The sequence below is a fragment of the Castor canadensis genome, chromosome 4, assembly GCF_047511655.1.
Source record: "Castor canadensis chromosome 4, mCasCan1.hap1v2, whole genome shotgun sequence".
In the NCBI taxonomy this organism is placed as follows: Eukaryota; Metazoa; Chordata; class Mammalia; order Rodentia; family Castoridae; genus Castor; species Castor canadensis.
In genome coordinates this window covers 131,360,484-131,386,878 of record NC_133389.1, presented here as the reverse complement: position 1 = coordinate 131,386,878, position 26,395 = coordinate 131,360,484, and the positions used below count along the sequence as shown (strand labels likewise).

Genomic DNA, 26,395 nt, shown 5'->3' with positions numbered 1-26,395 from the left:
AAAATTGTTACTAGCCATTCACTTGCAGCGTTTGTATATTTATTCATTTTGCTACTCTCATTCTTTTATCTCCTTTACTCTTCATAGCCTTATTTTTAAATATATATTATTTTTCAAAGGGAAATCTATCATATTGGTTTTTGGCAGGCAGAAAAACTGCTGGATCTTAATAGAAAAAGCCGTAATTAGGACCATTTCAAGAAACTTGGATTAATGGTTAGGTAAATGGATTTAAAAAAAGAACTAGCAGTATGTTTCTGTCAGCATTTTAGAAACATAAACTTTCGTAGTACTTCCAAAGTATTTGGTTATCCTGAGATTCCTTATTTTACAAACCAACGTTACATCCACATTGCAGGAGAAACTGAAGGTAAAGTGGAATTGTTTCTTGTCAAAGGGCATTTTTGATTCAGAAGGTAGATGCAGAATAGAAATCCATTAAAAACTAAATTGAATGCATGGTAACCTCAATTGCAGACTAGGTCACATATGACTCCTGACTTCACCCCCATGAATTCCATTGGAATTTGCTTCCCTTCCTCATCTAGTGATCCATGTTCTCAGTGGTCTGGGTACCATCAAAGAAGCGGAACCTATACAGATTAATACTTCTATTCTGTTCCATTGGTCTTCATGTCTGTTTTTGTGCCAGTATCTGCTGTTTTTATTGCTGTGGCTCTGTAGTATAGTTTGAAGTCAATATTGTGATACCTCCAAGCATTGCTCTTTTTGCTCAGTATTTCCTTGTCTATCCAAGGTCTTTTGTGCTTCCGTAGAACTTTAGTGTTGATTTTTCTATCTCTGTGATGAATATCATTGGAATTTTGATGAGAATCACATGGAACATGTAGATTGCTTTTGTTAATATAGCCATTTTGACAATGTTGATTCTACCAATCCATGAGCATGGGAGATCTTTCCATCTTTTGTAGTCTTCTTCAATTTTTTTCTTCAGTAGTTTATAGTTATCATTATAGAGGTCTTTCACTTCCTTTGTTTACTCTCAGGTATTTTATTATTTTTTTGAGGCTATTGTAAATGGAATTGTTTTCCTATGTTCTTTCTCATTCTGATCATTGTTGGTATATAGAAAGGCTACTGGTTTTTGTAAATTGATTTTGTATCCTGCTACTTTGCTGAAGATGTTTATTATGTTGAGGAGATTTTTGGTGGAGTGTTTAGGTTTTTGGAGTGTAGGATCATGTCATCTGCAAATAGGGATAGTTTGACTTCTTTTTCTATTTGAATTCCCTCTTCCAGTCTTATTGCTCCAGCTAGGAATTCTAAGAATTAATAAGAGTGGAGAGAGTGAACACCCTTGTCTTGTTCCTGACTTTAGAGGAGATGGTTTTAGTTTTTCCCCATTTAGTATTATGTTGGCTATAAAGCTTGTCACATAAAGCCTTTATTGTGTTGTGATATATTCCTTTCCTAGTTTCATCAGAGCTTTTATCATGAAAGGATATTGAATTTTGTTGAAGGCTTTTTCTGCATCTATTGAGGTGATCATGTGGTTTTTCTTTGCTTCTGGTAATATGCTGTATTACCTTTAGTGATTCACCCACCTGATTTTTGACTAAGGCACCCAAAATATATAATGGAGAAAAGACAGTCTCTTTAACAAATGTTGCTGGGAAAACTGGATATCTGCATGCAGAAAACTGAAACTAGATTCATGTCTTTTACCCTGTACAAACAGCAACTCAAAGTCGATTAAGGACCAGGCCTGAAACTTTGCAACAACTACTGGAAGTAGTAGGAAATACACTGGAACCTATAGGCATAGGCTTCCTTAGTTGAACTGCAATCACTCAGCGAATAAAAGAAAGGATGAACAAATGGGACTGCATCAAACTGAAAAGGTTCTGCACAGCAAAAGAAATAGTCACTAGACTTAAGAGACTGCCCACAGAATGGGAGAAAAGCTTTGCCAGCTGTTCATCCAATAAGGGACTAATATACAGAATCTACAGGGAACTCAAAAAACTCAACCCCCAAAGAATCAACATCCCAGTAAAGAAATGAGCACATGAATTGGATAGGGAATTGTTAAAGAAAGAGATACAAATGGCCAATAAATACATGAAGAAGTGCTCAACTTCCCTGCCCAAAAAAGAAATGCAGATCGCAACTACACTAAGATTTCATTTCACCCCAGTTAGAAATCCATTAAAAACACAAACAACAACAAATGTTGGTGAGGATGTGGTAAAACAGGAACAATTATACACTGTTGGTAGGAATATAAATTAGTATAACCATTATGGAAAACAGTATGGAGATTCCTTAAAAAACTAAAAATAGAACTGCCATATGATTCAGTGATACAACTCCTGAAGGAATGTAAGTCAGGATACAATAGAGACAATTGAACACCAATGTTTATTGCAGCACTGTTCACAATAGCTAAACTATGGAAACAACCCAAATGTCCTACAACTGATAAATGGATTAAGAAAATGTGGTATATATATACACAATGGAGTTTTACTCAGCCAAAAGGAAGAATGAAACCATGTGGCTTGAAGGTAAATGGATGCAATTGGAGGACATCATGTTAAGTGAAGTAAGCCAGGTTCAGAAGGACAAAAGCCACATGTTCTCTCTCATATGTGGAAGATAGATCAGAAAGATAAACATATACACAAAACCAAACATGATCATATATAAATTTATATGTAAAACATGTTTGCAATAGTGGAACTAGTCTATGGAAATCAGAGGAGGAGGGAAAGAAAAAGAGAATGATAGAGCATCAACAATATCCAAACATATTAAATCTGTGCAGGTAGGGGATATAACAATATGTATTGAAAGCTGTTGATAATGGGGGGATGGGAGGGAAGGGGTAAGAGACTAAAGGAAGAGGTCAAACTGAGCAAAGTAAAGTGTACTCACAGTGGGGATGCGTCAAGAAGCTCCTTTTAACATTGACTTTGGAATTAATGAAGCAGGATTGTAAAATAGGTACAGTGTGTGGGCGGTATTTGTAGGAGATGAATGCAGGAGATGAAGGTGAGGAAATAGGTTGATTGGTTTCATATTCACATATTTATGAAATAGAATGATGAAACCTCTTGCAGTTGCTTTAAGAGGGGAGAAGAGAGAGTTGCAGAAGGCAGGGAAGGGAGATGGTGGGGGCAATCTAACCAATGTACAATGTAAGACTATTCAGAATTTTCACCATGAATTCCCCCTGAACAATGAACATATCCTAATAAAAATGTGGGAAAAAACCATACAAATGAACTAAAAAAAGAAATGTGTGTGCTAATGGGAATTACTAAATCAAGCTAATTAAAGTATGCATTACCATAAAAAAAAAAAAAAGGAAGCAGAACCTGGAAGGAAATTTCAAGTTGCAGCCACTCACTGCTTGAGGAAGGTGGAGTTTAGAATGGTCACAGTGGAAATCAGCATAAATTTGAACAGATCAAAGCACAGGTTTTTGAACATAGTTTCTTAGACATCTGAATGCCAACCATACTTTCAGGACATAAAATACCAAGGATCCTGTTGCCAGGTATTTGAAAACTGGCATGCATAAGAAACACAGACTTCATGTCAAAGGAGCTTTCTGTTATGTCTGAAAGGCAGAGCAATGATAGGACTTTTAACTTCTCTGAACCTCAGTTTTCTCATCTTTAAAATGGAGATACACATTTCATATATTTTTAAAAATTAAGATAGCACCACTCCTTGTACAGAGTACTCAGTAAATAATTATTTCACCTTCTCTTACTTTCTTTAAAAAAAAAGAGCTTTAAAAAATATTAAGGGCCACATGCTATTTTTTTTTCAAATGATTACAACAGAGTGAACTGCATCAAACTGCTGTATTCATTTTAATTAACTGGGAAGGTTTGGGTGAAATAGAGAAGATAAATATTTATCTTAAGGCAACAGAAAGCATAATTTAGTATTGGAGCAGGTAAGAATTTCAGGTGTCCTATAATCTGATTTTCTTTCTATTAGTAATAGAAAATAAGGCCTCAGAAGTTCACATTTATCGGAGATAAAGCTTTCTCAGTAAATCCAAGATATTTGTCATTGTTTTATAATTACTACTGAATTAGGAACAGACCCATGCAATTTTTCTATCCTGGGATCAAATGCACTTGAAGTTTGAGCAGCCTCATGAATAAATACTAGTTATTAACAAGTCCTTTGCCTTTCTATATCTGACCTATAATCCAATGATAATTTTGAGTCATTGGTGAGTAGTATTTACCTTCTCAGAGTATATTATCCATCCTAGGAGAGATAGGTTAAAGATATTTTAGCACATTCCTCTGCACTCAGTTACAAGGCAAGTTACTTGTAATAGTGACAGTGGCCAAACTTAGATTTGCAGTGAAGTTTAAAGCCCCTGGCTTTTGGTCATCCTCATCACTTCCTTGGCCTTGGTTTGCATCATTTTTTATTAAAGATGGCCAACTGTAAGCAGCATTCTGCAAATTTTAAGCTACAGGAAGCTGTAGTAATTGGAAATGTGAGGTCCAGGACCTTATATTAAGATGGGTAAAGTTTTCCATAATAGGATAAAAATGAGGGACCTCCTCTTTTTTCCTTTCAGTGAATCTACCAGTTCACATCTCAAAAACATAAACATCTAGTAGGGGCTGGTTACCTTGTGAAGTACTCATTGGCTTTTGCAGTTTGCTAAAATTAATTTAGGATTTATAAGTAAATTTATATTAGCTCAATTTTTATCCCTGCATAAAATGTACTCATTCTACCTTGTCATGGCAAATTGCAGCATAGAAATCTCATCCTGACTAGATATTTTGTTTTGATATGACTATTATTTGTTCTGATCCAGCACTTAGGACTTTCTTAATGTATATCCTTCATATTTTCATATTTTACAGAGAAATAAAAACAGGAGTTAATCAATAGTCTGCTTTCTCTTCCCACAGTTTTCATTTACGCTGGCTGACTACCACTACTTCCCTTGTTTGATAACAATGGATGTTAATGAACATAATCTCTTTATTCCTTCATTTGTTCATTCCAAAATATTTTTAACAGGCAAAGTGTCTGTCCTTATGCTGTTTATGTTCTGATGGGAGTATTCCAATAAGTGGGAATACTCTGTAGAGAAGAGACAGTTTTACACACTAGAATCAAGGAAGGCCTCTTAAGGAGAAAAGGACTCCTTGCAAAGAGCTGGGGGATAAGTCAACCTGGCAGAGCAACAGAAAGGGTGTCACAGAAAGGACCTTGTGGCTAAAGAAGAGGGCAGCAAGGGCATGAAGGCAGAAGACAATACCAAAGAGTTAGATGGAACTTAAACTATGTTCAAAGGCTCATTAGCACTAAATTCTTGTGTGGTTCAGATTCATAAGTGAATGTAATCCTCACCCTCTATGGTGGCACTACAATTATCATTGTCTCTGTTTAACTCTAGATGAGTAAATTGGGGTGCAGAGACGTTCCATGACGTTTTCTAGTCCCTGTCCCACAGCAATCAAAGCCAGGAGTACTGGAATGTCAGTCTGAACAGCTGTTTGATTGCTAGCTCTCTCTTTCTTCTCCTTTTATTCAAATTCAAGCAATAATAAGGAGTTTGGTCACTTAGTGGACATGGGTTCTTTTTTAAATTTTAGTGTGCTTAAAATGTGCTCATCTTCTATTTTTCTACTTGAGTCCTACCTTCTTCATAGTTGTCTTTTCTTTCAGATGGTTTTTAGAAAAATATTGAACGTGTACATAAGCAGCTCAGCCCTGACCCTGAAGGTCAGTCAAAAATATATAACTTCGCTCAAAAATAGTGAAAAAATATGCCTTCAATAGGAGTGAGAGTAAAGAGGGCAATCAACAGTTTTTGGATTTGATTGGCTATGATGGTGAAGAATCTATCTTCAGGCCAAGATGAACACAATCAACCCCTATTATGAAAGACTTTCTTTGACTTCCTTTGCATTTGTCAAATCTACTTCATGCTTCCCTTTTCATTCTGCAGTCGTCTTGATCGTTCTTTCCTTGCTTTACTTGTGACTGTATCATCTCAGCCAGTCTGTGATATTGCCTTGAGAGCTGAAATCACTCAGCAAACTCTTTAACCTTTCTTAGCTTAGTCTTAACACACAAAGTTACATGTTAAGGGGCTTCATTACAACAAAGGAAACCCCTATCATAGTGGAAATATTTTTTAAAATCTTAAATGCAAGGCAAGCAAAAACAATTTCAACAAAACAAACAAATATTCTTTGCCTAATCAGTTCATCTGTAATTGTACTTTATAAGAACTCTACTAAACATTTAAGAACTTAAAAATAACTGATTTTTAAAAACTTTGATGATGCATTTATGTAGTAAATGTCAGATGCTGAAATTTAGGAAATTACAAAGTTGAGTTCTTATGACAGGGTAACTTAGCCCCTCTACAAATATTTTCATGTCTATATTAAGTTGTTTCCTTTAGAGGTTGAGCAAGCATCATAACTACAGTTCAGACTGGTTAACACTGTTAAGACTTCTCTGTTGTTGTTAGTTTGGGATTTTTAAAAATAATTCTACAACCCTTAGTATGAAAGGTGCCAAAAGTTCATCCTTTCCATTTAATTCAGGTACTCCATTAGGTTCTTGTAAAGTATCTACACATTACTCACTCCAATGTGAATTTACTCACTTTGATGCTGATGATGTATGTGGTAAAGAGCAGGGTTCCCAGGCCACATCAGCAGAGGCAGCTGAGTAAAGGGGCAAAATTCTGTCCTAGGTGAGTGAGGAGGAATTCTCTTCGAGAATTTAGGGAGGAAAGAACAGAGAGAAAAGAGAGAAGTTGATGTGTTGTGGATGTATTTATGAACACCATGCTCAACACAATGCTATTCAGAATTGTGCCTGACACCACTTAGATATTCCAGAAAATAGGGACAGGTTTGGTAAATTTAAGGGCACAAAACAGAATATTCTATGCCTATACAAAAAAATTGAAAATTAAGTAAAGATAGAGAATAGTATGTTAAGTGGATGAAAGTAAAATCCAAATTGAACATATGGCAGAATACTAACTTTGTGTGTGTTGGAGGTAAGAGAGACCACAGAAAAGAAAACAACTTTTTGGAAGGAAATATATTAAAATCTATAAATTATCTTAAGTGTATTTATCTCTTTAGCTCTTTCTGCTATTTTATCTGTGTATGTAATAAATCATAAGAAAATGTTAGCAATTATCCTTTTAAATATTGCTTTTCTGGTTTTTCTATTTTCCTCTTTTACTACACCTCCCATTAGAAAGCAGTTGGAGCCCCTCAGTCTATAAGACTGTCTTACATGTTTTTCATTGCTTTAGCTCTCTGTTACATTCTCAGTGAATATCTTAGACTTTCTTTTTGTTAATTTTCCCTTTGTTTTCATTCATTAAATTTTTTTTCTTGGTTTTGCTAATTATTTATTGTTTTTGTTTCTAGGATATTTTTGTCAGTACTGAGGATTGAACCCAGGGTCTCATGCTAGGCACCCACTTTAGCACTTGAACTATGTAATTATATTTGAGACAGATCTCACTATCTTTATCTGAGGTAGCCTTGAACTCACAATCCTCCTGCCTCCATTTCCCTAGTTACTGGAATTAGAGGCAGACATCATCACACCTGGCTCATTTCTAAGATTTCTAATTAGCTTTTTTCTGATCCAGTATTGTTTTATTTTTTATTGTCTTTGTTTGAGTTTCCTGTTCTTTCATTATGGGTATTGTTTTTTTTCGTTATCTCTGACAATGTCAGATGTATTTATTTTCAAGTCTTTTCAGATTATGCTACTTATTTTCATTTCCAGTTGAAGTATATATTATGTCTTGTTGACTGAGCATTTTTTTTTTTAAATTCACTTATTCACATGTGCATACATTATTTGGGCCTTCTCTCCCCCTGCTTCTTTTCCCCACCCTCTCCCCCCTCCCCCACTTGCTTCCAGGCAGAACCTGTTCTGCCCTTATCTCTAATTTTGTTGAAGAGAAGACATAAGCATAATAAGGAAGACAAATCATTTTTGCTAGTTGAGATAAGGATAGCTATACAGAGAGATTCCTAGCATTGCTTTCATATACAAATGTGTTACAACCCATGCTGATTCATCTCTAACTGATCTTTACACTGGTTCCTGATCCCCTTATCATGTTGATCTCTGTTGCTTTAAGGTTTCTATATTAGTTCCTCTGGAGTGGGGACATCAAATGCTTTCATGTTTTGGGTTTTCTACCTATTCCTATATCTCCAGTATGTGCTCTCCCCTTGTCATGTGATCTCAGTCCAACCACATTGCTGCATTTGCCCTAGATCTAAAGTCCGCATACGAGGGAGAGCATACGATTTTTGGTCTTCTGAGCCTGGCTGACCTCGCTCAGAATGATGTTCTCCAGTTCCATCCATTTACCTGCAAATGATGCATTCTTCTTCATGGTGGAGTAAAATTCCACTGTGTATAAATACCACATTTTCTTGATCCATTCATCAGTAGTGGGGCATCTTGGTTGTTTCCATAACTTGGCTATTGTGAATAGTGCTGCAATAAACATGGGTGTGCAGATTGGCTGAGCATCTTAAGGTTACTTTTCTTCTCTTGTTTCAAAATTCTGAATTGCATTCTCATTTGGAATGGGAGTGTTTGTTCCCTTGCTTTGTTCTCTACTCTTTGCTCTTTCCTCCTAACTGGTTAGGTTTGCAACAGTTTCCACCTAGATTCACAGGGACTCCACTGTAAATTCAGTCTTCAGTTTTGTGAAGCAGTTGTCCCCAATAGCAGTTGTCTGCAGTGTTTTCCACCCTCTTTTTACAAAGACAAAGCATCCTCTCCTTGTTCCTGACTTTAGGTAGAGTCCTAACTTTGGAACCCTTCACACAGCATGCATAGTTGATGTCTGTGGCCTCAAAGGAATGGAACTTACGTTCATCTCTACACACATCTGGACCAGAACCTCAAGCCTTGTGGCTTAAGTCCCACTTACTGCTAGTCTTCTGTTTCTCCATCATTATATATACATATATAAAAGGGATTTGTGTGTGTGTGTGTGTGTGTGTGTGTGTGTGTGTTATCTGTGTGGAGAGGTTATTAAAATATACAACTTAAATCAGAAAAAATTATAAAAATATACATTTTAACATCTGTAGTACAAATGACATGTTTTTTAAAGTAGGGATAAAACTAGACAGCAGCAGTGTTTCCTCTAAAATAAAGACATCATGAACATGAAAGGACACTGTTCAAGTTTCTGTTAAAAGAAACAAGAAGCTAAAGGTAAAGAAGATTTTTTTTCCATCTTCCAAGTATAATTTGTCCACAGACAAACAGAAAAATACGGTCAGATGAGACAGAGTAAGCTGTCAAGTGCTTACCATCTGGTTCAGCTCCTAATCCAGATGGGCTGCCAATAGTAATTTATGAAAGGGTTGAAAGCAACTTGCCATTCTCCAGAAAGAATCATCAGAACATATTAACATTGGGATGTGCTCCCCTCCCCCAGCTCTGATCTGCCACAAATGCAAAGATAGGGCAACTGCTTCCCCACAGTAAATAGAACAGTCTATTCTTAAAACAGAAGTCAGTATGTCTTTGTTATTTCAGAAAGAAACAATCATTTTTCTTTCCTCTTCCTTCCACTCTGTTGGCTCAACGAATAAAGAAAAAAATGTTCCCATTATGGGGTTCGTAACAAATGTCTGAAAAAGCTTTCCCAGTTTGTCCTTTCTGGGTATCTGTGATATTGGAAAAGTTCAAGTGAACATCAGGAAAAATTGGATGTACCTTGTGCTCACTTCTGACAAGCACCACCCAATCCATTCCTACAGAGAAAGCCCAAAGGTCAATCAATACTTGCAATGCAAATCAGAGAGGCACAGATCATTATGGCTCAAATTGTAGCCCCTCTGCCAACCAGTCAGCTCCACATAGCAGTGTTGCTTCAGAATTAGAATAAAATGACAGGGCACCACAATTTGATTCAACCAAGTTTCTGTCAGCCACTATCAGTCCTTGTCCCACCATTAGTTTAGTATTACTGTGAAGTAATGGCAATCGTTCCTGGTGAGTGATGGAATCCTGTTTATTTTCAATTCATGGAAGAATTGCTGGCAAATTGGGGAGTAATATCTTTCCTTTGTTCAAATCACTTGCTGTTCAGGAGTTCAGGAATTGCCTATATGTGATATATAGATATATATATATATATATATATATATATACATACATATGTTTTATATACATAAACATAAACATGTTTTAGAGTATTCAAAGTCAGAGTCCAGAATCGTTTCAAACCAAAAATGATGGAATCTGGGTTGGGTGTCATCTGCTGATCCAGGTTTCACTAAGAAGACTCGATAAGGGTCAAAGTAGCCCCAGGACTGGGAATGTGATGGATATATTATATTTCAATTGATAATTGGAAAAAAGAAAGTCATTAGTGCCCAATCAGATGGAGATGACCTACAGGAGGACATAGAGGGAAGTAAGAGCTAGCTTGGGAAAGCAGGATGATTAGGAACTTCCTGTACCAAGAAAGGAGAATAAGCCATAAATAGAAGAGCTAAATTTGCTTGAATCTAACTCTAAATGCTAAATGCCTACCAAAGAAGAAATTGGGCAGTTTTCAGATAGCCAAAATATCTGTAAGTGGCAAGACGTGCAACATCATCATTGTTCAAAAACTGTTGGACTTTGTCACAAGTGACATTTTTAATATGATAACTGTGTAGATGTTTTTATTTTCCTTAATTCCTAAATCTATATCTTCTTTTTCCTTGTATATTGATCTGACAGTATTTTATTTAACTTAAAATTTGCATTAATCTTCTGCTAATTGCAAGGTTATATATTCAGGGCTGCAAGGGATATAAGAATGAGTAGGCCACTATCCCTTCCACTTACAGAATTTATAATGCAATAGATATAGTTCATGATAAGGAACAAGTCACCACAAAATGAGACAGAATCTCCTGGGAAATTGAAAAAGTAAAAGCAGAAAAAAGAGATCCTGTTTGGTTGGTTGTGGTTCACTTAAATTAAAATTGTAGGTTGCTGAAAAGCAATATTTTTACTGAAGAAATGCTTGATCTGGTTTTTTCCCTTATTTCTGATTTTAGTTTCTGGAGAGACCTTCAAGACATGCAATTTGAACAAGGGATCATGCCCCTCTAGTGGCCACTTTGCAAACTACAGGCAATCATTGTATTACCTAGAGAAGTTTACTAATTTGAAATGAGCATGTAAGACAGGCCAACTCTATTTGTATGACAGCCAGCAACACTCAGCAAAAGAAAGTTAAATTCTAGAGGAAAAATTCTCTCTCTCTCTCTCTCTCTCTCTCTCTCTCTCACACACACACACACACACACACACACACACAAACTATGTCACAGGCTCAGAAAAAGTAGAAGAAATTGGTAAAGAGTGTGAACTCTGAGACCAGGCAGATATAATGATAACACCCAGCTTAGTAAGAATGGTGCCTATCACAGTAAGAACCCAATAATTATTTTTGTTAGTTGTAGTTATGATGTCTATGGTAAAAACTAAATTTTTTTTGTATTTCCTTAGATTTTCTGCAATTAAGATTTTAAATCTATCATTACTCTAAAAATTATAAAATATATTTATATATAGTTGGATATTAAAGAGACTTGACTTAAAATCAGATCTTTCCTACCTACTAGTTTTGTGTCTCTAAGGCAAGTTATCTCATCTCTGGAGCTTCAGTTTCATTGGCTAAAATTTGTCATTATTGACACCTTTTTTATGATTCACGAAGTTATTTTTAGTCTATGAAATGATGCATACAATGCACTTAAAAAGACATGATTGTTGCAAGAATTTAAATTCTTCAGATTATTAACAGATTATTAAGATTATATGTAAAGCTACAAGAAGTGTAAACCTCTCATGAGGCCAGTATAAGTTTAAAAAGTGGTAATCCATATTTCCCCTGGCACCAGGTGAATGACATTATTTTAGAGGATAGAAAGTTCAATTGATATTTGAGTGGTGAAAGAGGCTGGATTCAGTGTGGGTGTTAAGTTAGAGCACAATAATTAACACAAAATAGGGATGCACGTGAGAAATTTGGGAAGGAGTGGGGAATGCTAGAATCAGAAAGTAGATCTGAGCTCTGGAAACTGAACACCATGGCTGGAATTTATGATGCCTGGCAACCATATTCTTGGAAAAACCCAAAGACTAACATGAACAGGAAGCAAGAATCTTGGCTGGACCTGGTTTCTGAGGACTGTTTTCTCCAAAGAGGCAACCTATTAAAAATCTGTAGGCATTTCTCATATACTTTCTTGGAGTCCCAGAGGTCCCTGTTCTAAGTTTGGCTGGAAATACTTCCTGATTGCAATGGATGCAGATACATTCTTTCTGGGCATGCAGTGCTTTTACAAATTCTCCTTTATCTTTCTGAATTTTACTAATCATTTCCAAATTGCAATGGCATTTTCTAGTATTTCCAGCCATCTTTCTTTTCTTCACATTTGCTAGTTTCCTATCACAAACTTTGACATCTGTACCTTCTTTCCATAGGGCCACTCTTCATTTTATCTTTCTTAGTCCAGACTTCCACATTCTATCTACAAAAAACTTAGAACTCATAGTGTATAGGTTAGCATAGCTTCAAAGTGCCTTTTTAGCATATGCTCTCTCAGTCTAAACCCTAGTCAAAATACAAGAGGTATTACCAATGCACAGCTTTTATAGAATCTGTGGATTTAAGTATCATTAAGAATTATCTCAAAAAATCTCCTGATGGCATGATTCCCTGTCTCTGAGTATTAAAATGCAAAACTAATGTTCTAAGTGTAATGTCTACAGAACATTGTGTGCCAGGAGTAAGATTTCTCATTGTTTTCATATTGTCCCTCAATTGCACTTTTCTTGGACTCCTGTGGTACCTACAGGACACATTGAATGTGTCTTACCTCTATAGCATCCTCATTGTCATTCCAATGAGGTTACTTCCCTTCTCAGTCATTTGGGATCTTACCCTCATTTCATTACTAATTAAATTCATTTTTACAGTCATAAATTAATTATTTGAGGTAAAATTACTGAAATCTGTGTCTTGTTCCAAGATCTTTTTTTTAACTCTGGGTAATTAAATTTAGGAGTTGTCATGTTAATCTTTATTAGTATTTGAAGGAAATGACTGATGGGAGGTTAAAGACTTCAATTTCTTAACTGGTAGGCTAGGTTCTGTCTTAGGGATAGCTTGAGCAATTTAAAAGTGCTCATTCCATCCAACAGTATCCTCTCATTGTGAGCACGCTTACCTTGGAACTAGTTAGGAAATCTCTTAAGATGTCTTTAGATGAAAGCAACTGAGGTTCAATTCAGAGTTCATTCATTGTTTTAAAGGCATGTCTTTTTATGAGCCCAGCATGTCACTTTTCTTTGTCTCATGAGGCCAGTATAAGTTTAAAAAGTGATAATATGGGGCTTGGTTTCCTTTTTATGAACAAGTATATTTGATACCTAATTGTTGGTGATAACTTGGTTTTCATCTAATGAACACAGCCTTGAGCATTCCTGATCATTGAGAATAGGGACCTTAGTGTTATATAAGTGTTTTACTCTACTGGGTTAGTAAATGCTTTGTTAATTGGCTGATTCACATTTCTATTCAAAGAGTATCTCTAGATAAATGAAGCTTTTAAGTAATAGCCTCAGGAAAACTCTTGGTAAACATACTGTGCCTTTTGCCATAAGGTTCTTAAGAATCTTAGGGAAATATTAAAAAGTAAACCTTTAGAAAAGAGGATTAGACTTGCAAAAAGTCATAACTCATCTTTTCCCTCAGGACTGACTGACCTAAAACAAAGGAACACAATTTGGCTATGCATCTGCTGTACCATGCTTAACTTTCATCATCTTAAAACTAGTAACTTTTACTAACTCATACCTCTCATGAAAGAGTGGATCTGTTTTCAAATGTCCTCGTTCCTGGGGCTTCAATGTCAAGGTCAAGTAAACTAACAGCTGGCTTGTTCCATTCAGCTCTCGAGTGACCGGCATCCATAAGATGATGGGATGCATTCAGAGACGTGTGGATCATCTGACTGAACAATGTTCAGCGCACAAGGAATTTGCTCTTAAGAAACAGCAATTAGCAGCCTCGGTGGAGGGTTACCTGAGGAAGGTAACTTCATAAAATGAAATGCAAACTGCTAATTTGGTGATCATAGATGGTACGCCAGCTGCAATATGTGCGGTAGGAGGATAGAAATGCATCTCCTTAGACTTCTCTTACGTTCCACATCAGGTCTTCTATTGGACAGGACATGGTGATTCATGATTGTTCATCAACCGTCCCTACCCTAGGTTGCCAAAAATAGATACCTACTGCAATCTGCCACCTCAGGCCTGAACATATAAACACAAAGATAGTCCTTACCACCCACAGTTCTATGTTAACTGAACTATGTCCACATTGGAATAAGGTCCCTGATTTGCATGGTTCTAGGCACGGTTCAAATATGCACCAGTTTTCATTGACATGGCAACACAAAACCTGAGGACTTCAGACACAGAGAGAGATGGTACCAACTTATGGTTTTTGGTTCCAGGAATAAATTGTCATTTTCACTTTATTGAACCGGATCAGTGCAAGAGATGGTCATTCTGCATAATAGCATACATTGGAAAATTTTTCCAGAGTGGATGTAATGGCTTGACATGGAAACATTTCATTGCCTATTTTTCAAAGGGGAATAAGGACCATGACCTACACTTTGACTAAATAAAGTTATTTACTTAGAGGTTGTATAGATAACAAAAACTATTTATACAAATAGTAATAAGCCTTGCAGAGGCTGGGTCTCAAATTTTCAGTGATGTTTATGTTAGATACAATGAACTTTCATGAGTAGAATTAGTAGTCTTCATAAGCAAGGACATTAAGTGATAATGTCTTTATTAAATTGCCTCCTCATCTGTTATTGATCAGAAAGTTGGGAATTTCAGCTTTGTCCTGAAGCCTGGGCCCAGGGAGATTCCAAATATGGGAGCAGCAGCAGTGATGCCACATTCCTTACAGCTGGAGACTCCAGCTAATTTGGTAGTGATGGAAAATACAGCAGGAACTCAAATGGTTGTTGCTACTCATCTTTCTGCCAACTCATAGACAATTTGACTCTGGGCAGTATGACCTCTAGATAGAGCAAGGGGATGAAGGAAGGAACCTGAATGGAATAGAACACTTGAAGAGTCACTTTATCCATTGGCTCACATTACTGATGATCAAATCACCATTCCTCAATGTCATCAATTAAATGACTTAGGTAGGTCCCTGTGCTTGACTGTGGACAGGGGTTGGTGCTAACCTGAACCCCTCAGCCCTAAATATAGCAACCTATAGGGCAAACAAATACCTATGCTCTGGATCTTTACTTCAAAATGTACATACAAATTGGTCTCATTCAACTAACAAATAAATTTATCTCTCCTGACGTGTTAGCAAGTGTATTATTATCCATTGTAGACAATAGTTCTTAGAAAACGTGGATGATTATTTATATGTCATTGTTCTTAATAAAAGAAATATCTTTAAGCATATACCCTCTGTTGGTGGGTTACTAGTATTACCTCATATGAAGAGGAACAGTATTAAAATATGAAATTCTAGGATATTTAAAATTATTTAATAAAAATTGATACATTTTAAAGCATAATGGGAATAAATAAAGCAACATTTATTTTCCTTACATATTTACAAGTATACTTGTATGAGACTGTAATGCATTCTTTTTACATTACTTATTTCTATTAGTGTATAATAATCATACAAAAATAGATTTCATTATGTCATTTTCATACATGTATACAATGTACTTTGATTGGATTCACCCCCATCCCTTTTCTTTTTGGTCCTCCCCTCTGATCCTCTTCTTCTCCCCAAATAGTCACCTTTCTACTTGTTTATAATATATATTTTTTGTTCCTAAAGGTGGAAATATCAATTCAGAAAATCAGTCTAGTGCTTTCCAACACAATGAATGTTGGTTCCAGTCTTTCTGAATCAGAGAAGATTTTGAATAAATATCTGGAACTAGACATACAAGCTAAGGTAAATACAATAGGACTTCCTATTATGGCTATGACTTTGTAAGTATGATTTTAAAGATAGTTCATAGCTACAAAACTTAATTCTAGCTCCCTTGAGGGTTGCAACTCTAAATTAGTATGTAGCAAAAATGACTTAAAAACTCATCCTATTATGTTTGTCTAAACTATTTATATGTGTTTTTGTTAAGGCATTCAAGCTCACTGACCCTTAGCATTTCAGCCTGGTATTAAACAGTCATTTGGAAACTTTTGTTTGCCTGGGAGGTATTAACAACTGCTTTTGGGGGGTATCAGAGGGGCCAGGGAGAACACTTCTCTAAGATTATTTGTGATTTTCTACAAGAACAAATCACAAAAGAAAACTACTAGAAGCAACATCCATTATTGCAGGCTTCCAGAAAGAAAACAAAAGCACAACCTTGTTCAAACACTGGATGTTCAGAGATATTAAATGCTCCCCGCCCACACACAATAGGCACCTCCATCTCCCTCCTACCCCTTTCCCATGGGGCTTGGGTTCAAGGATTCCTGCAGGATTTTAAACCTGCACTAAGTCACTGCCTGACTCATCAGGGTTTGGGAAGGTGAGTCAAGTGCCCTCCCCCAGCTAGCCCAGGACAACAGGAAATTCCCTGTTCCTCTACTTTTCAGTGGAAAAGCCTGCTTCACAGACAGCACCCCCTCTCCCACACTTGAACACACCATGTGTCCAAGTATTTAATTAATTTAATTTAATGTTTTAAGTGGAACACTTTTTATTCTCTATGTAAAATACTTAAAATAAGACATGCCTGAAAGGATTTTTTTAATTTAAAATTTTTAGCAGTAGTGAGGAGAGTGCATGATAAGAAATCACATGCTCCTCTTTTTCCCAGAGTGCTACAATGAAGCAGGGTGGTAAATTAAAACTACTTTTATGCTGTGGAGTACTTGGGAAGCATATTAAACACAAGTAGGAAGCAATCCCTCCTTGCTGCAAATAAGAGCGAAGCTTTTTTCTTTCCTTTCTGCTTGTTCTCACATGAAATTTTGCCTGGTTCTTTCTATGGCAATGATACAGTCATGTGTTGCCTACTGATAGGAATACATTCTGAGAAATGTGCTTTATATGATTTTGTCATCATTGTATGACAAACCTAGATGGACTAGGTCCATTGGTAGACATAAACATGAGATGTGTGAGGTTGCTGTAAGCAGATGTACCGTTATACAGTAAACTCTCATATGCATAGAAAGAGACACTCTAAAACAACAATAAAAGGTATAATAAAGTGAATGCATAAACTAGTAACATAGTCATTATCAAGTATAATGTTCTTTACACAATTATATGTTCTGTACTTTCATATGACTGACAGCGTAGCAAGTTCATTTACACCGGCATCAAAACAAACACATCGGTAATGCGTTGCACTGTTGAGACAGAAGGAACCAACTCTCCCTTAACAATATTTGGCTTGGATTTAAGCACTGTCAAATACTGTTACGAATGATAACATTAGTGTTAGGTTTTTACTGTAACCACCCATTAATGTTTGCTTTTCCCTGAAATAAGCTAAGTTGTTTGGGGCTGGGCCAATATGACCATTTGATTGCTAGCTTTCAGAGGACTTCCTAGTGCCCCGCTGCCTAGAACAGGGAGCGTCAGCTGAGCAGCCCCTCTTTTGGTAGCTGGCTGCACTATCATCATGGCATCCTAGCTGCGCTGAACACTTCACAGACACCTAGAAGGAAATACACTCCAACCATGGCTGAAGCTGAAGCTACACAGTTCTGCTTCAGGAGGCCTTGTTGAAATCACTACTGCTCCAGTGCACACCAGTGCCAGAAAACACTTCTGCCATGATCTCCTGATGACCCTGCCCTCAGCTGCTCCATACCTTGTAATAGCAGTGGTCAGGCAGCAGGAAGAACTCCTCCCCCAGTGACTCAGGAAAAAGCTGTGACTGACAGACAGAAGGCTACACTTATGTGAGGTTGGTCCTCAGTAAGGCTGGTGATTGGTCCTTATGGAAGGCTTGTGATTGGTGGAATTGGACGTCATATATCCATGCAAGGCTGTAATTGATGGAATTGCAATCAGAGTGCAAGTATGCTGCACTTCTCTTCTGACTATGTAAGCCATTTGTTTACCACTCTTTTCAGGTTAGTCTGGGAGGCTTCTCGCCTGCGTACTACCCCTTGTACTGCAACACTAAGCCTTAATCAAGGATGCTCCCAAATGCTTACTTGTGGTCTTTATCACAGGTAGAGCAGGCTAGGCTGGTTGCACAAAGGGCAGACAAGACCTCCCCTGAGCTTCCAGCCCCAGAAGTAGCAGCAAGGAAGCAAGTGAATGGAAGAGTTCCAGAAAGTCACCCAAGAGCTGAGAGCCCTGATACCCAAAACTCAGAGCTGAAACACCAAGAAGCAGCTAAGATTTCCAGAGAGCCACTGAGACCTTAGGGGCCCTGATAGCTGAAGCTCTGAACAGTGACTCTAGGAGGCAGCTAAAGGGTTCCAGAGAGCAATCAAGGGCAGAATCTGCATAAAGCTAAGACTGTTAAGGAAGATGGAAGTATTGACAAAGGCAGAAACTGAGAATATAAGGACTGTAAGTCCTGGCTGCTAGAACACAAGGTTAGGGAGCCATGGGTCTGACACCCAAAGCTTGGGATACAACTCTGGCCACTGGATGTTGGCACACTAAGCCCAAAGCAACAGGCCTCTGCCTTGAGCACCTAGAGCAATAGGTTTTGAAAGCTTAGAGTCATAAGCCTCTAGTTCACAAGGCTGGAAGCCCAGCTTGCAAGCCTTTGTAACTCAAGGTCATCAATACTAAGAGAGCAGCCCCTTGCATAACCATCATTTTTGTTTATATAGAGGGAGGAAAAAAAGAACCCAGCCTGCCACCTGTGACAGTATGACCTATGTAGGCTACTATATCACTATATCACTAGGTTATCGAAATTTTTCAGCTCTATTAGAATCTTAAAGGATCACCATCCCTATATATGCAACCTATCATTGACTGAAGTGTTAGATGGGGAACGAATATTTTATATACAATGCCTACAATTCCTAGTTGTCCATTCAATAAGTGACCAGAGTCCCCACACCAGAAATTGTGGGCAGAAGACAACACAGGGGAACATTCATAAGCAAGTCAAATTCACTTACTCTTAGGTTGGTTAAGCTTGAGGCATAACACTTCCCATATTCATGTTTAAACCCCTTCTCAATAGATATTTAAATAAGGCTGTATAATTTTAAAGACTGTATATTTTATAATTAAAATGTATGGTTTTTAATTAAATTAAAAGCAAGCAAATATGTTTTGTGAATTTGCCCTGTCATATAAAAAAAAGTAGTTTAAGAATTTGCTAGAGCTACTGCTAAGTTTCATAAAACAATACTCATGTATAATTATTTGAAACATTCCTGGCATTTTTTGCTTTAGAACCTTTTGTACCAGGTAAGCTTTCTTCTATTTGTTACAGAAAAAGTACAGCTGATAATCAGGGAAGGATTTGCGATGGTTTTCATTTTTAAGTGTCATTTTTTTCTTTTTGGAATTTGAAAATTGTGACTTTAGTTTATTAAGAAAATTCTCAGTACAAGTTCAGTTAATAATTGTAGCAGATGGATGTGCAGAAGAGTAATGAAATGTGAGTGTTCATTATTCTCCTGTCAGCTTCTGACCTCTTGTGCTTTGGTTTCATAGGAGACAGCACAAGCCTTAGAAGCAGCTGCAAAAATCATGACAGAGAAAAACAAATTTGAACCTGATGAAGTGGCATCACTTTCTTTTAAAGCTAAATGGCTAGAAGAGGAATTAAGTATACTTGGCCAAGGTATTGGCTCCAGATCACAAGTCCTGCAAACTTATGTGGCATTTCTAAAGTCATCAGAGGAGGTACAGTATGATGGGCTCACCCACTTCCACATGGTGGCCTTTGCCCACCTTCCTGCTTTCTCTGGGGATATGAGCTCTGCCCAGGTAGAGAGTTCCATATTCTCTGTCTAGGGCATGCACTCACAGGCCTTTCTTCCTTCAAGGTACCATATAAAACCTCAAAAAAAAAATACAAATGTGAATGTATAGATGCATGTACAAATTAAGTCTTCCAACATGTCTTACAACTACTTTCAATAGCCTCAACACCAAAGAAAATTACCTGAAAATAGTCATCTTTAAAGCCATGGATCTCTTTGAATACTAAGCAATTAATGTGGTTCATTTAAAACACACTGAATTGGAAAATACAAGCTATTGGTTAGTCTCTCACCGGTCTCGTTCAATGCCTTTTAACAAGTTACCTTTCTGAACTCTTCCGAGGCTTTATTTTAAAGGGTGATAGTATATAATCTGTAATAGTCCCTCTAGCATACTAGGATTCCACTTGTCAAAGTCAGTTTCTTGAAGATGGTGTCAGTAATAAAGAGGCTGAGATGCCGCCTCATTTAACCATGAACCTCGTGAATTCAGAACACTTTCCTGTTCAGGGAGATAGGTGCTGGTTTGGTGGGAGCTAGAACCAGCAAGCTCCACTAAGAGGTAAAGCCAGCTGTTTGAAGTTAGGAGCTATGCTCAGTTTCAATGTTCTCACCTCCATGCTCCCATCTCCCTTGCCCTCACCTCCTACCCAACCACCTTGCCTACACATATCTCCTCTGTCTGATCTGAGGTCTTACAACTCTGGAGGAAAACCATGCCTGGTCCCTGGAATCCCGGGTAACCTTTGTGGCCTTTTCCGTATTTTTTCTCAACCATTTGTCATTTCTGACTTCCTTTTAGTTCTTGGCCCTGAACAGCTCCCAGAGGTGTTGTAACTGATGGGATTATCCTGTTGAACATTTTTATTCAGGACATGAAACAATAAAAAAGCTACAAAAAAAATGCTTGCTTTTTGCATCTTTGATGCCCAAACTATTCCTACTTGGTGTTGTGTAAAACGTTCACTTCCCTGGCCCTCTCTAGCCTAAGGGACCAGTTGCCTCTCTAGGGCTAGAGCTTTTCAAACAGCACTTTCTCAGAGCCACCTCATGTCATTCAGTGTACCTGCTTTCCCTAAATCTGTTTTACTACCTGGCAGAGTCTTCCATCCTTCTAATCCTGACTGTGCTGTGCCTCTATGCCTCTGGCCTTCCCTTCTGCCTCACTAGCTCATGGCTACTTACTCCCATTCTACTCTCCATCTCCTCCACTCCCTGTCCTGCACGAAGACTAACCCTGCCAACTTCCAGCACTTGATCAGTCCAGCACTCTTATTTACACAGCTTCTCTTTCCAAGCTTCCAGACACTCCTACAAAATCATACAATTGTGTTGATTGGTGATGTTACACATGTAATTTATGGGTCTGTGGCTCAGCTGGGTCCCCCAGATGCTCCCTAGTTTTCCCCCATTTGGTAGTGATTCTCAAACATCTTACCCCAGTTTCCATCCCTAAATCTGAGTCGACATTCTTACCACATACCTCCTAAAAAATGCAGCCATTGAGCCTCACTGGTTTTTTTTTGTATTTCCAAACTTACTGACATATTTATCCATCCTCCCCTGGCTCCAGTAACGTCCCTGTCCTTGTCCAGCCCTGATCAGAAATCACTTCCTCCCTCTATACTCCTGCATCCTTTGAAAACTACCTCCAGCAACTATCCTCTTGTTTTTCAAATTTGCTTTTCCATTGCTTCCTTCCCACTTGATCTAAATATTATCATCCTTACCAAGGTTACCTTACCATCATTTTCCTTCCCTTTGCATATAAATTCCTGGAATGGGAAGAGGACATTCCTGGCTCATCTCCCCAATCCTTATCTCATTATGATTCAGTTTACTTCCTTTTCAGCCTTGCCATTTTCTACCTCTTCAGTGCATTGAAGATGTTCTTATAAGCTCCTTCTGGTGGACAAATGAAATGGAGCACTTTTAGTCTTCATCTGCTTAAATTCATTTAACCTAACTATCCACTCTCTCCTCCTTTAGTTTAAAACAGCATATTTGCTCATATTTGAGGCATAGTTTACATAGTGTAAAATTCACCATCTTATAGTGCAACAATTTTTAGTATTTATAGAGTTATGTAGCCATAATAGCACTCCAGTTTTTATATATCCCCATCTCCCCAAAAAGCACCCTGGAGGACATTTTCAGTCAGTCTTGGACTCAGTGTCTTCCAATCCATCTTTCAAGCAGCATATCAGACCCCATGTTTTTTGTTGCTAATTTTGTTTAATCTTTATGTCTCTGTTTTAGTTCTTTTCTATTATCCCCATTTTGCAAGTGAGGGAAACTAAGGCTCCAAGAAGTTAGGTCTCTTTCTCCCAGAACTATCACCAGGTAAAGGGAAATAAATTATTAATTCTTACTGGGAAATCTTAGAAGGCTCCATGGAGAAGGTATCATCTATACTAGTTCATGAAGAGCATTGAGGAATGATCCTTTGAGCTGAGGGAACAGCATTAGCAAAATGTAGAGACATGAATAAGTGGAATATGGAAATTAGGAGAGAACCTCTGTTTCTGAAAGGTCTTTGAGACACTCCTATTAAATTCATTTAAATTAAGAATGATGTTAAAATCCTTAAAATGTAGTGACTATTGCTTGAAATTTCTTTCTCTGTTTTGATAACTTTTGTTAGATATGACTTCCCTCAGTCTTGTCTTATTAGCCATTATGTATTATTCAAAATGCACAAAAATTTGTGTCATATGATTTCTACTATTTCTACATCACCCAATTACTTGTTAATCTATAGCTGTACATTTGCTTTTATGCAAACTCTGCTCAAGGAGAGTAATTTGAAATAACCTCATACTGCTTACATTGGTTAGCAAATGAGAAAATACAATTCTGCAGAGGCAAAAAACATATCCTAATAAGATTAGCTCATGAAGGTCGTTTAATACTAATGCTTACAAAGAAAATTAGTAATTATCTGTGCCCTTGTAAATTATGATATACTAATTACTAATAACCTTTCATTGGGTTTAATTTCTTTCTGATTTGTATTCCCTGATTCCATATGTGTTTTTCTTTTAAACTATAAAACCCAGCTCTAAACAGAACCACCTGGTCTTTGACACAAATCATCCCAAATTGAAAAATATATATAAATATTGAATACAAAATATACTTTGAGGTACAATAAATAGATCTTATGGGTAATAAACTTGTCAACTCAATTTACTACCAAATAGTAGTCCTGTCTGGCAACAATCTAGATTCTTGTGACTTTTCAGTAAATTGACAATATTTAATAATTATTTAGAGAATTCTGAAAATGTAGTTTCAATTTAACTTTTATATAAGTTCTTACTGAAATCTAGTGTTCTTTTTATTTTGAAAATTTTGTTAAGTGTTCTTAACACATTTATCTTCTGTTATTTTAGGTAGAGGCACAGTTTCAGAGCCTAAAGGAATTTTATCAAACTGAAATCCCTCGGAAGGAAGAAGATGATGCTAAAGCCACGTGTTGGTCTGAGTCAGTTGAGAAGCAATGGCAGCTATTTTTAAAGAAGAGTTTTTTAACCGAGGACCTAGGGCTTGAGTTCCTTAATTTAATAAATATGGTGAGAATAACATAAAATGAGTCCCACCTTCTGTAAGGATTAGTCATCAAAGTCAAAATCATAAATTCAAAAGTTCAACTGTCTATTAATCACTAGTGCTGACTTCAGGAAGTTCTATTTAGCTTCATTCAGCCTAGACCAGTGCTAAAGTCCAGTATCTATATGCTTTCTGATTTTTAATGTCCTTGTTAATCTATAACAAGAAGACCATTTTAGCCATTAAGAAAAGAGGGATTCTAATTCAAATACAACATTGTTATTGTTACAGAGTCCTCAAAGTTCTGAGTTATGTGTATTTCCTTCAGATAGGTGCTTTCTACATCCAGCTTTTCTATCATTCTAAGCAGAAGCCCAAATCTACCATCCACCACTCCATCCACCAGAATTGGATGTCCTTTATTCCTTGTTTAGAATGCTTAAGCACTGTATAGTCAGATCTTTATTTTTAAAGATCTATAGCTGCAATCATATCTTGCATCTGTATCTAAATAAGCTTGGCTGTTGTGAATTCCCATTCCCATTTAGAGTTCTTAGAAATACTGTGTGTTTTAATACTCTGTCTTGGTAGTCTTATATCTTGATAGCATGAACATGCTCCTTTAAAGTCTTCCCCATTGTCATATGATAAATAAGGTCTCCTTTATTCGTAAATATAAAAGTCCACATAACCAGGTATCTGTATTGATTTAGTGACATTATGAGATATGAAATTGTTGGTAGAGCAAGTAAAATGAAGTAAAACCTTCATTAGGTTTTTCAACAACTCTAGTGTTCAAATGTAGAGACCGGTTTGATTTTGAAAAGGCTAACTGGCACATTCAGTTGAGTGTTCTATTTGGTTGTGTTGCTCTGGCTGCTATTTTCAATCTTGAAATAGAAAAAAAATTTTAGTTGATATAAAAATCATGAGCATAAGGTAAATTAACTTAGGCTTAGAATTCTGGCAGAAGAAATCACCGCTTTATTAACTTATATTGATGAATGCCAGCAATGCTCTCCAAGACAAGCCTCCCTGTTACCAAGGTATCTGGAAAGCAAGATGTCAGAAGAGCATTCATTGTAGAGGTATATAAATGGAAAATGGATTATTTAGTGACTTATTTAGACTGGATTACCACAGAGTTTTCCATGCCCTACATAGGAGCAAAATAATACTAACTAGACTACAAGCAAATTATTTAAACCTCCAGAATGAACAAATACTAACTCTGCCAAATACAAACTCAATTTTCTTAGATCCCACTAGCTAGATATCAGCAAATCTTTCCATATTTTGCCTTTTCTAAACCTTGTCACACCATCGTTCTTCACCGTTATCATTGTAGTGGTCAGTGACATGCTGCACTTTCCAGTTTATATTAAATTACAGAATATATTACATTTTCAATAGTTTCTTAATATGCAAAAGATGCCCTAACTTTATTTATAGCATATATAAAGATAGAATTTAGGATTGTTCCCACTATAATTGCGCAATATCTTTCATAATTTATTGAATCTTGTTAATCACAATTACAGAATATATTATTTTATTACTCTATCCTCCAAAAACCACCTGGATCTTAAAAAATTCAAGACCTGATGTTCAAGCAAAGAATTTGGGTCTGAGTGCCTAACTGTTCCTCTGTACAGGAACTCAGACTGTTTAGATCTCAGAACTGTACTCTGCTCTGGCTGGGATAAAGTGTGTACCACCTAAAATAGTTGCATGCAAACAAAGTTGTATCTCTTGGTAAAGAAAAGCCATTGTATGGATTATTGATTTAACAGGCAAAAGAGAGTGAGATATTAAATGTGAAAAATGAAATGTACATTATGGAAAAAACTATGGAAAATCAAAAGACTGAAAGGGAAGAACTTAGCAGCCTCCGGATGGCATGGCACCTTAAATCTATTGCAAGCAAGCCTGTGAAACAGCAGTGGGGAGCATTCAAAGAGAAACTTAAGAAGGTAAGGGAATGGGCTTGGGGTGTAGCTCAGTGGTAAGGTGCTTACCTAGCATCTGTGAGGACCCAGGTTTATCCCCAGCACTGCAAAAAGTGGAAAATTGTTTTAAAAAGAGATTGTGAAGTATTGTTCAGCCTTAATGAATTTCTGATACATATTGCATCATGATGGATCTTTGAAACCAATACAGTAAGTGAAATAAGCCAGGTACGAAAGGATAAATATTGTGCAATTCCACTTATTTGAGGTGCCTACAGCTAAATTCATAGATTCAGAAAGCAGAATAGATGTTTTCAGGGCTCCAGGGAGGGAAGGAGGAATGGGAAGTTGTTTAATGGATCTAGAGCTCTTGTTTGGATGGATGGTGATGATGATTGCACAACAATGTAAATTTATTGATGCCACTAAATCATGTGTTACTAAAAGGCCAATTTTGTTACATATTACCATGATAAAAGAAAAAAGTGAGGGAAATCAAGAGCCTTTTATGGTTTAGATCATGAGATCTAACAACTGGAGGTTGTGAATGTTTTCAGGGGTTGAAAAACTTAATGGCACGTATTTGCTGGAGGTGTCAAAGAAAACACACCCATAATTATCCAGTATTTATTTCAGACGACTCACAACTTAAAGCTTCTTCAGGAAGTACTTATGCCAGTGTCTGCACTTGACCTTGGAGGGAGCCTCCATACTATTTCAGATCTGCAGAAAAAGTGGAATGAAATGAAGCCTCAATTCCAGGTGAACAAATAGATTGATGGAGTTGGATGAATGGAAAAACAATTTTAAATCATTCAGATGCAGTTTACCTAATTAATTGTTACAGTCTTGTGAATTTC

General features: G+C 36.9%; 1 protein-coding gene across 9 annotated transcripts in view; it reads left to right on the top strand.

Moving 5' to 3' along the window:
* Ccdc141 (coiled-coil domain containing 141) overlaps positions 1-26,395 on the top strand; it is a 185,997-nt gene that overhangs the window by 108,773 nt on the left and 50,829 nt on the right. For 8 of the 9 annotated variants that reach the window (XM_074071189.1, XM_074071188.1, XM_074071187.1 and 5 more), the window contains exons 9-14: positions 13,993-14,134; positions 15,941-16,060; positions 19,763-19,954; positions 23,430-23,609; positions 25,380-25,559; positions 26,172-26,297. In XM_074071189.1, coding sequence (XP_073927290.1) covers positions 13,993-14,134; positions 15,941-16,060; positions 19,763-19,954; positions 23,430-23,609; positions 25,380-25,559; positions 26,172-26,297 — 940 coding nt within the window. The remainder of the gene's footprint in view (positions 1-13,992; positions 14,135-15,940; positions 16,061-19,762; positions 19,955-23,429; positions 23,610-25,379; positions 25,560-26,171; positions 26,298-26,395) is intronic. The other variant, XM_074071190.1, reaches the window with a different exon arrangement.